The sequence below is a fragment of the Canis lupus genome, chromosome 18 (genome assembly GCF_011100685.1).
Source record: "Canis lupus familiaris isolate Mischka breed German Shepherd chromosome 18, alternate assembly UU_Cfam_GSD_1.0, whole genome shotgun sequence".
Lineage (NCBI taxonomy): Eukaryota > Metazoa > Chordata > Mammalia > Carnivora > Canidae > Canis > Canis lupus.
In genome coordinates, this window is record NC_049239.1 from 16,781,989 (window position 1) to 16,794,081 (window position 12,093).

A 12,093-nucleotide genomic window follows, 5' to 3' on the forward strand; every position below is an offset into this window, starting at 1 on the left:
AATCTTAAATAAATAAGTAAGTAGGTAGATAGATAAATAGATAGTGAGTTAACACCGAATCTTTTCTGGGCCTATTGAGCTATGAGAGGCAAGTCTTGCATGACTTCTCTTTGTAGGTCTGTATTGACCTTGGCCTACATGCCTCTCTTGCCTGGCGACAACTTTGTAGGATTTCTCTTTGGGGATTCTGGTTTCCAGACTTCTGTATGTCTAAACAGCAGCACCTTTACCTCTGTCCCTTAGTAGTTTAGGGGCAAAGCAAATATAATCAACCACTCATTTAAAATTCAGTTTTAATTTATAGTTATCCTCATAAAGGCAACATGTTGATCCTTCTGTGTAACTAAATCTGTTTTGTTTATTTTTTTCTAAGTACTTTATTTTTCTTTTAGCTGAAGTACATAGCGAAAGCATTATCCTACGAGATGACTTTGACTCCTACCACCAACTAGAGTTGAATCCAAATATATGGTAAGTTACAGGAATATGCCTCATTTCAGTGTGTTTGTTTAATGCAAAAAAAAAAAATGATGCTGACTGCTCCCTTGGAGCAGTTACATAACATTAAATTGCTCATTAGCACTAAAAGATTGGTGAGAGTTGTGAGTTGTTCAACTAGGAAACTGGGCTTAATGTAGACTGCATAATGTCTGTTTCATGACTTCTTTAAGAGCTGAATCTAGATGCCAGCTCAAAGCCATGTGTATGGTTAGATTTTTTTTCAGTTGTACAAGTTCTTTATGTAGGAAAAAACTATGCTTTAATGTGTCTTATAATTGCATTTATGCTGAGCAAAAGAAGAGAAATGGTTTATCTGAAATGACAGATGAGGGTAGCCCGGGTGGCTCAGCGGTTTAGTGCCGCCTTCAGCCCAGGGCCTGATCCTGGAGACCCGGGATCGAGTCCCACATTGGGCTCCCTGCGAGGAGCCTGCTTCTCCCTCTGCCTGTGTCTCTCTGCCTCTCTCATGAATAAATAAATAAAATCTTAAAAAAAAAAAAAAAAGAAATGACAGATGACTTGAGTCTTACCTCCAACTAACTTCTAAGTTATTGGGCCATCTCATTATTTATACGGCAGTCTCTCCTTTGAAGGCAGCTTAGGTGCAACTCCATGGGATATTTGAGGGCAAAGAAACAATGAATCAAACTCATTTACTAAAAATTTTTTGAATACATAAAAGGATGCATGAATTTGTTGGCAATTTGTCATATTTTTGCTGACTGGAAAAATAGGTCTGTCAACCTAGAGATATAATCAATCTGTGTAATTTCAGGGAATATCTAAATGTGGATTTCGTATGATACTAAATGTTTTTGTATATACAATCAAGAGTTCAAGATAAATTTGACTCTCTAATTTAAACTTTCAAGTTGTAACCAAAATCCAAACAATGCTCAAGACTAGAAAGAAAATGAAAAATACTGATTCAAATGATATATGCACTGCTCTGTCTATTGCAGCATTCTTTGCTGCAACAACATATGCAAGTAACCTAAATGTCTATCAATAGGTGAATGGTTAAGGAAGGGGTGTGTGTGTGTGTGTGTGTGTGTGTGTGTGTGTGATGCAATATTGCACAACCATAACAAAGGATGAGATCTGACCATTTGCAACTACCTGGATAGACCTAGAGGGTATTATGCTATAGGAAATAAGTCAGTTTGAGAACAATAAATACCATGAGATTTCACACATATGTGGAATCTAAAAAACAAAACAAATGAATAAACAAATCATAAACAAATAAAAATCAGAATCAGTCCTATAAATACATAGAACAAACTGATGGTTGCCAGAGGGAAGGGCAGGATGGGCAAAATGGGTGGAGGGGAGTGGGAGATACAAGCTTCCAGTTATTGAATGGAAATAAACTCAGCATAGGGAATATAGTCAATGATGTAATAGCATCGTCTGGTAACAGATGATAGTGTGGTGAGCAGAATAGTATGTACACAGACGTTGAATCACTATGTTGTATGCTTGAAATTAATGTAACATTATGTGTTTTCTATACTCAAATTTAAAAATTAAAAAAAGACTAGAATTCTATCCTCAAATATCAGCATATGATACTCATTTCTATTTTTATTTCCACTGTTCAACAAATGTTAAGCAAGGGATCCCTGGGTGGCGCAGCGGTTTGGCGCCTGCCTTTGGCCCAGGGCGCGATCCTGGAGACCCGGGATCGAATCCCACGTCGGGCTTCCAGTGCATGGAGCCTGCTTCTCCCTCTGCCTGTGTCTCTGCCTCTCTCTCTCTCTCTCTCTCTCTCTCTCTCTCTGTGACTATCATAAAAAAAAAAAAAAACAAATGTTAAGCAATAATCATTATATTTATACAGTAAATTAAAAAGGGATATAGTTCCTTCTCTCCAGTAGCTTATAGTTTAATAGAGGATATACTAAGAACATATTTTAAAAGCCTTATAATCCAGGATAGAAATTCTTGTATTATTATTGTGTAATAGAGGGGTACAAATAACATGGGTACCATAGTTCCACAAAAGAAAGATGACGTTGGTGGGATTTTCGTGGAGAAAGTGGCCTTTGATCTGAATGTTGAAGATGACATATAGAGAGTGCTGGTGCTTCAATACTAGATGGGGAAAATCCTGTCTTTTCTAGAAACATCAATCTATATAGTATACAGGGAAAACAGATTGGTCAGAGTCATAAAGTCTCAAAATTTATATGCCATTTCAGAAATAATTTATCAATAAAATTTCACTTCCCTGTGAACATATCCTAAGTATAAATTTCTTAAAATAAATCGAAAATCTTTATTAAAAAAAGGCCAAAGAAACTTTCTAAGCACTGCTTGTACCCAGGAAAAGTTCTGTACTCCTCCTGACATTTGGGTTTTTTATATTCCATTAATATAGATGTTAGCAGATAATTTGTTTCTTTCAAGGCAAGTTCATTTCTGTCGAGCTAATTCATGGTCTTCAGTGAGTTTTCTTGACAGTTACAAAATGTGACTTTTATGTGGTTCAAAATCTGTTGTTTTTGAAATCAATAAAACATGATTGATTTTGCTTCACCCATTTTCATGACTGATCTGATATATGCTTTCTTGACCAAAGTTATGGATTTTGTGTCCCTTTCACTTAAGCCACACTTTTTCCCACTTAAAAAAAAAAACAAAAAACAAAACTTTTGTTAACTTTAAAAAGCCACATACTTCTGTTTTCTATCAAATATACTTCAGAGTAATTTTACTTTAACTCTTAGTGCCTGACATCTCCTTCACAGAGCCCCTTTAAGATTTTTTTTTAAAAGCCCCAGTTATGAACCTCTCATCATTTCACAGGTGACTTTGTTGAGCAAAAAGGTGTCAGAGGTTCTGATTGACTCTTGAGCTCACCGCAGGCCAGCTGAGTTCCTGGAGAAAAGCAAGAAGCTTCCTTTACCGCTCTGAGCCCATTTCCTTGTCAGTAAAAGTGAGATGAATGTTGTTTTTACAACCCCGTTTTAGTCTGATGAGCCTGCAAAGGTCTGGCACCATGCATGAAGGTGTAGGTGCTCAGCACGAGATAATGCCCTCCCCCTTCTCTTCTTCTTTCTCTTTCCATACCTTTCTCTCTTTCCATCCTCTTCTTTCTGTCTCCTCCTCACCTCCCCTGCGGTTTCCCTGCAGTCTTCCCCTGTTTTCCTTCCTCTCTCTCTCCCTCTTCTCTCTCCTTCCCTTTGTGCCTTCCTTTCTTCCTCCTGTGCTGATTTGCACATTGTTCTCTTTGCTTCCTCTAAGCCTAGGTATGACCCCAAATCATTATTAGTTTAAAAATCTTCAACCAAGGGGCGCCTGGGGGGGCTCAGTCAGTTAAGCGTCTGACTTTGGCTCCGGTCATGATTTTGGGGTCCTGGGATTGAGCCCCATGTCATGCACCCTGATCAACAGGGAGACTGCTTCTCCCTTTCCCTCTATGCCCCAACCCTGCTCATGCTCTCTCTCTCTGTGTCTCTCTCTATTTCTCCAAAAATAAATAAATAAATCTTGAAAAAATCTTCAACCAGTTAATTTAAATGAGTCCTCAAGTCTTCCCTCTTGGCATTTGGATGAAAAACAGACATCAGAGTAAATATATCTGTATTATATAATATATGAAACATATGTTAGTGAAAATAAAGTAGAACTATAGAGAAGGGGAAGAGAGAGGATATGCACTGTCTCAAAATCCTTAAAAATAGGCATAAGCTCCCTAAAGTCAGAAACCAGCACCCAATAAAATCAGACATCCCAGTGAAATATTTCCAGTAAAGTAACGAAGCCCTACTTTTTTCTGGAACTCTAGAGGCAGTTTTCACTCTCCTGAAACCCGCTTTCTCGGAACACGTATTGGCATATGAGTTTTGTTCTTTATGATCTTGTCTTTGATTCTCTTCAGCCCCACAGAATTAGAAACCATCACATACAGCAGAGTGTCTGGTGTGCTGCTTTGGGCCAAATTCCCATCACTAAATACTCCACCATATAATTTGCCACAAGAGAAAAATGTCCTGCTTTTATAAGCCTGTTTCTGCCGTTGGTTTGAAAATCATCATATGCATTATTTAATTTGTAATTTTTAAGGACAAGCTGAAGGAGAAACTAAGAAACTAAAGTCATGTCCATGTAGTGAGGGAGTGGTACAGCAGTTTAAAAATTAATCACTCATAACTTATTTGCTTCCATTAACTTCATCTAATAAAATCTATTTTTTTCATTCCATTACATGTAATTTTTGATATCCAAGTTTGTTATCTCATGACCAAATTACTGTACATAAAAAACAATGAACAGAAAACAATATGACTATTATTATGAGTGAACATAACAGCCCAGTTTCTATTCCAAGTGTTTGGCTGCAGTTGGAATAGAACCAAGAAACTTTTTTTCCTGTCAATTCAATATTGAATGTCCAGTCTATTTAGTTTAAATATTAGATTTCATTGAAAAATCAGTAAATGTACTTGGCAAAAAGTCCAATAATATTAAAAACTAAAGAATAAAAACAAGCCTTCCTCCCACACTACACCTATATTCCCTTCCTCCGGGGGCAACAACTGTTAACATTTCTGCCAATCCTTTCAGAAATTGTTTATGCTTACACAAGTGTGTCAGTTATAAATTCTCTCCACAAACTTGGGTATCAGAGAAATCAAGCTTTCTTTATTTTTTCATTTCACTTTTCATTTTCATTTTTAATTTAATTTCATTTTCATTTTTAATTTAATTTCATTTTTCATTTTCATTTTTAATTTCTTTTTATTGTCCCCTTTCTACCAGTGGTGAAAACTTCATTTCAGTCACCCTTGGCTAACCCTCTCCCATTTTTTCTGATGTTGTAACAAAGTTTCAGAGGACTCATTGGTGCAAAGGCAGGGGTGGTATGAGGATGTACCTCTGGTCTCTTAATCATCTGTTGCTGCAGATACCCATGGCGTCTCCCTGTCTCATCTAGTCTTTGGTGACTGGTCCACACAGACAGCCTTTGTCCTTGTCCTAACCATCCCTTCAGGGCATGGATCTGTTTTGATCCTGGCTTGAGGGCAAGGAAACTGTTCTGTGGCTCCTGGACCTGGGCCATGAGCATCTTTGCGATGCTGTGCTCTGGTTTACTATCACGCAGCTAGGGTTCTTCTACTGCTCTGAAATGCAGAGCATAGAGTCCTTCTGCTCTTTGTTCCCCAAATAGCTCTGGGGCTCTGCTAGTGAATCGGCCCTGTATTCCACCCCCACCCCCCGCCCCAGACACTTCTGATTGCCTTGTTTAAATGAGAGATGACAAGTAAAGTTACAAATGAAGAGAACAGAGTCCCTTCATGGGAATATAGTGAAGGCTCAAGCTTGTTGAGAGTGAGGTTCTCCTCTTCAACTTTGCCCTGATAATGGAACACACAAAAGTCTCCCTCTACACCACAGTGGTAACTTCATCAATTCGAATGTGCCACTGAATGCAAGGGAATGAGAGCAGTACCAACTTATCAGCACTACTGACAACTCTCCATTATCCTATCAAGTGTATTCAATACGATTGCATTACCATGGCAGAAGGGACCAGGAGTGTCTATTCATATAGAGACAATCTTCCAAACTCCAAAAAAAGGGAGATGAGAAGAAAATGCTCATATAACTAAAGTTAGAAGAAGTTGAGGACCTACAAATATGTTTTATCTCATTAACATTTCACTTAAGCATTTACTACTTGTACGTCAACTATACTTTCATAGTTCCTTTTTATAAATTAAACTATTTTAGTATGACCTAAACACTGCCAGTATTTCATATGAATGGAGCACAATTTTGTTTTTGTTTTATTAAAGGGAAACATAGCCAGTCCCCAAACTGGGGGCATCCCAGGTACCCATCAGCAGGTGAATGGATAAACAGTGATATATCCATACAATGGAATACTACTCAGCAATAAAAAGGAATGGATTTTTGTTAATTGAAACAGCATGGTTTAATCTCAAAAACATTATGTTGAATGAAAGAAGCTAGACCCAAAATAGTTCTTACTATATGGTTCCACTTTAATGAAATCTAGGATAGGTAAAAATTATGTAAAGTGCTGGAAATTAGATCAGTGATCATTTCCAGGATAGGGGATGACTGGGAAAGACAGGAGGAGATTTCTGGGAGTGACAAATGTTTTATATATATATCTTGAGGGGTGTGGGTCACATAGATGTGTGCACTTGTCAAAGCTTGTATATTTCTGTATATTTCACTGCAAATTTACCTCAATTAAAAAATTCAGCAATAACAAAAACAATGAGAAAAATAAAAAGGAGACATTGATTCACAACTCACAGTTATGAAGAGTTCAGAAAGAGAGTTAAAGGAACTAGAAAGTGAATGATTTCTAGTGAAAAATGACTTAAGTTTTCTTAAGTGTCTTTATCCTCCAAACAATTACAAAGTCAAGCAAGAATCCTTGTTTTGCTTAACAGATTATCCCTTTAATGCTTGTTTTCTGAAGATCACAGAAGGCATTTGGAGCTGTAATATCACTAGGCTCTGATGTTCTAGTGGGAAACGTGGGACTGTTAGAAAACATGATGATAAATGGCAACTCAACGACAGCAGATGTTTCCCCTCCAGCACAATAATTATAACAGAGATGTCCTTTTCAGCAGAGACCAGGGAAGAACAGGAGTCAGTCCTCAGAAGAAGCGTCTTAGATGAGTAAGTTGTGATGCTAACAGGGATATGAGACATCAGGAAGAAAGATGCAAATGAAGTTGTCTTGGATCCTCTGGTACATGAAGACCTCTGTCAATTGGTTTATCATACAGAAAGCCCCTCAGTTTATAGCTAAGGAAGCTAAAGCCATGGGTGGCATTGTGTAAGATTGCTTAAATCAAGAAGAGCCTAGAACAGTTCCATTTTTATCTGTAAAAGATCATAGTACAGAACTAGCGAAATGGAGATCACAGACTCTGCTGCATCTGCTATTCTCTTGAAAATACTAATTTCTTGGAGCAATTATTCTGAAATACAGCAAAAACATGGGTGATTTGGCTAATCACAGTTTATTTTCTTTGAGAAAAAGAATTATCTGAACAAAGAGCTTGAGGTTTTAGGATGAGAGAGATAAGTTATTCTAGCTAGGGATTTTCAGTGATTAAAAGCTTAGTCCATAAGAGAAAAGAAGTCAGCAAGCAGTAAAATTGCTTCATGATAATGTTGGTATGTTGGAGCCACCATCCTCCCCCAAGAAAAAACAAACACAGAGAGGACTCCATTTAGTAGCCAAGTGTGAGAACAGCAATGTAAGTGATTTCCAAGAATCAGAAAAAAATTAGACTGATGAACAGTGTCACTGGGAAGGAAACTGGATAAAAGTCCATCTACTTTGCTCACTGTCCAGCAGACCCATGGGCAGTAAGCCTGGAAGACAGCTCTGGGAGTAGGGGAGGACCAACCAGGGACACCCAGCACTGTGTGGTACTGCTGGAGGATTTCTGGGGGTGGGGTTCGTAATGGTGATCATTTAGAAGACAGATGACTTCATAGACTTACCCAGTGTAACACAGAGCAAAACCTTACATTTTTTTTCAAGAGCAGGTAACCAAGAGAGATCATGGAATGGATAAGAATAGTCAGGCTAAATAAATCTTTTTTCTGATGACATGCCTTTGCCAGAACCTCTAATAAAACCATGTATTTGTGAGTTATGTAATAGGTCCGATATTCTGATCTTAGGTGCATCTTTTACTTTTTTTCTCATTTCCTCCCTCTTGATTTCTTCACCTCTTCCCACTCTTTTTCACTCTTTCTTCTCTTTTGTTAATAACTTTTTTATCTTATGACAAAACTCTCCTCTCGCCTTCCTCTCCTGCTTCCTTCCCCCTCCTTCCTCTTCTTTTCCTACCATGATGTCATTGCTCTGGGGAAAAGCTTCGTCTACAATAGAAAGGTTAACCAGGAGGTGTCCTACCAATAAAGTAAAGTGTGAATCTTGAGGCTTATTATTTCCTTCTTTAATCTCTGTTTTAGATGACAGAAGTAAGAGCTCACTCAATGGAATTAAATGTCAAGTACATTTGAAACAAGGAAGAAAATATTTCTTCAAGCAGCATGTAGTGGAATTCACCATAGTAGGAGGTCAGAATATTGCATGCAGTAGTAGGGTATTAGAAGGGTTATTTTCAACCCAAATAATATTTGTCATTGTACCTGTTAACAAAGGAGAGATCAAAATTTAAAACTCCCTAGTGAAATAAAAAGAGTTCTCTTACCTACCTCAGTGAGAAGTAATGAGGATGAGCCATAAATGGGGTTTCTCATTTTCACATTTAGGGCATGTGTTAGCTTCGTAGAAAAAAAGGCATGACATCATTGAAGGTGATATTATTCTCAGTCTTATAGAGTGAACTTTCCTTACTGTTTTTCTAAAAATATTCCACGTTTACAAAGAGAATAGAGTTTTTCTTAAGCTTAATCTTTCACGAGAAAATAGTTATGCCCTCTTCATTATGAAACATGGTCTATTCTAAAATACAGTCAAAGGTTGAATGTTCTGGCTGTTGAGTTTGAATAGAATGCACAAGGAGCTCTGGTGTCTCCAGAAGCAGTCAACTGACTGCCCAGCTACCAAATGCCCCTCAGGGTTCTATTTGCTTTGGTGGATTCATGAGTCTCATATTTGGCCTTGCCTTACAAACTCACACATCAGATTTTGTCAGACATGCAGTATGAGCAGTTTCTGAGAGAAGAGCCATGTTATCCTTGGGATCAAGAGATTTTTCTTTTCTTTTTCTTTTTCTAATTTAAAATTCTTTTTCTAGTCGATATGAATATTAAAATTATTTTAATATCTCCATTCAGAAATGCTGGTAAATACACAATTCCGATTCATAGAATGCTAGATTGCTGCTTTGCAGCTGAGTCCCAGACACTGACTTTTTCAGAGGCAATAAATTCTGGAGAGATAGTCCGATGTCCTCAATCTTGGGGACAAACGGCATGTATCTCAAATGAGAATTTGATGATAACTGATTGTCAGTAGTTTCCAGGTGATTAACTTGTCTCAGCAGAATGCCTGACTAAAGGCAGAGTGATTTCACTCTGATCTAAAAAGAAGAATGAGCCATGTAATTAGATTGCTCTTGAGAAAATAATATTTCAATTATTTATTTATTGTTATGAGGATGATATCACCACCAACCATTCATAAATCTCCTGTTGTGTGAAGGAGCCAATTTTCTCATTACTCCTCCTCCTCTTTTCTGTATCCTGAAAGTCCAATGTGTGTCACTGCATTACATGGGGACCACATACTCCAGGGACGTTTCACTTCAGCTTCCCCTGTGCCTACCGAATGGGTGGTTGGCATGTTTTCCAGCCTAATAATTTTTCAATCAGGATTGAAAACATAATTACACCTCTGGAATATACTTTCTACAGCATAAATGCACATCACATAGAATTCTTTATCCCAAACACAGCCACCTAAATAATAAAAAACAAAGGTAGAGAACTGACATCAAATAACAAGTGTCAAATTGCCAAAGAGCTTGTTATGGTGAAGAACAAAACCTTGGTTCAAAGCATTTCTTTTTCTTTTCCCTTTTTCTTTTGTTTGTGGTTTGACCCTACATATAGTGGTCAACAACTACCTGACTTTATGTTTACTGATTCTTTTATGTTTTTTAGTGAAAAAAAAACAAGTGATAGTTTCTATGTATAAAATAGTGTTGAATTCTATCTAAGGTTGTACATAAGCAAAAGAATATTGAATTTGATGATGTACTTTAGTTGAATTCATTCTTTTTTTTAAAGATTTTCTTTTTTTTTATTTTAATATTTTCTTTTTTTTTAATATGTGTATTGTTTTTATTGGTGTTCAATTTGTCAACATATAGTATAACACCTAGTGCTTATCCTGTCAGGTGCCCCCTCGGTGCCCATCACCCAGTCACCCCATCCCCCCACCCACCTCCCCTTCCACTACCTTTTGTTTGTTTCCCAGAGTTAGGAGTCTCTCATGTGTTGTCACCCTCTCTGATTTTTCCCACTCATTTTCTCTCTTTTCTCCTATAATGCCTTTCACTATTTTTTGTATTCCCTGTATAAGTGAAACTATATAATGATTGTCCTTCTCCGGTTGACTCAGCATAATACCCTCCAGTTCCATCCATGTCAAAGCAAATGGTGGGTATTTGTCATTTCTAATGGCTGAGGAATATTGTATTTATATAGACCACACCTTCTTTATCCATTCATCTTTTGTCGGACACCGAGGCTCCTTCCACAGTTTGGCTCTTGTGGACATTGCTGCTATAAACATTGGGGTGCAGGTGTCCCAACATTTCACTGCATCTGTATCTTTGAGGTAAATACCCAGCAGTGCAATTGCTGGGTCATAGGGTAGCTCTCTCTTTAACTCTTTGAGGAACCTCCACCCAGTTTTCCAGAGTGGCTGCACCAGTTCACATTCCCACCAACAGTGCAAGAGGGTTCCCCTTTCTCCACATCCTCTCCAACATTTGTTATTTCCTGTCTTGTTAATTTTCACTATTCTCACTGGTGTGAGGTGGTATCTCACTGTGGTTTTGATTTGTATTTCCCTGATGGCCAGTGATGCGGGGCATTTTCTCATGTGCTTGTTGACCATATGTATGTATTCCTTGGAGTCGAGTTCATTCTTAAAATGTCCTATGAAGTCTATGACATTTTTCTTATTTTTGTACATTTTCATTAACAAAACAAAATCCTTTTATCAAATTAAAAAAAAGAACTTTTAAGAGGAGTCATAGTAGCTTTTAAAAATAGACTGAACCAAAAAGAATGACAAACATTTTTTTAAATGCAAATTGTTTTTATAGAATTGGAGTTCTTTCCTCTTATTTTACTGACTACGTTCAAGTGGCATGGGAAGAGTGTTGGACAAGGAGTCAGGGAATCTGAATTCTAGTTCTGTTCTATCATTTGTAAAATGAGGGGTGACGAGACTCGGTGATATTTCAGATGCACTCTAACCTGAACGTGCAATGATCTGTAACTCTAGTAATAGATAAGCTTCATGTGGAACCTAAGCATGTGATAAATGGGTTCAGAGAGGGCTTAATAGATTCAGGCTTTGCATGATCTTTGGGGATAGCAAGCCTTTTCCTTAAAACGTCTTTTAATCATACTGTTCATAATGGAATATATTTAGAGGTATGCAGTTCATATGATGTGCCATGGTATTTGTCAGATTCTTATGTTGTTTTTCATAGTGGGGAAAAAGGAAAAGAAGGGGGGATCCCTGGGTGGCTTAGCGGTTTAGTGCCTGCCTTTGGCCCAGGGCGCAAATCTTGGGGTCCCGGGATCGAGTCCCACGTCGGGCTCCTGGCATGTAGCTTGCTTCTCCCTCCTCCTGTGTCTCTGCCTCTCTCTCTCTCTCTCTTTCTCTCTCTTTCTCTCTCTCTCTATCAGAAATAAATAAATAAATCTTTAAAAAGAAAAAAAGGAAAAGAAGGAGGAAGTTTTCTTAGATTAGAGAAATCTTCAGTATTACTTTAACTATTAGGCAGAGAAGTAATTCATTTCTAATCCTTAGCCTGGAAGGTAACATTCCTTTTTAAATTGAAAAACAAAAATCTGTTTAACTGGGTTAGTTAA

General features: G+C 37.6%; 1 protein-coding gene across 1 annotated transcript in view; it reads left to right on the forward strand.

Moving 5' to 3' along the window:
* RELN (reelin) overlaps positions 1-12,093 on the forward strand; it is a 481,015-nt gene that overhangs the window by 226,793 nt on the left and 242,129 nt on the right. The window contains 1 exon segment of the mRNA XM_038562771.1: positions 393-471. Coding sequence (XP_038418699.1) covers positions 393-471 — 79 coding nt within the window.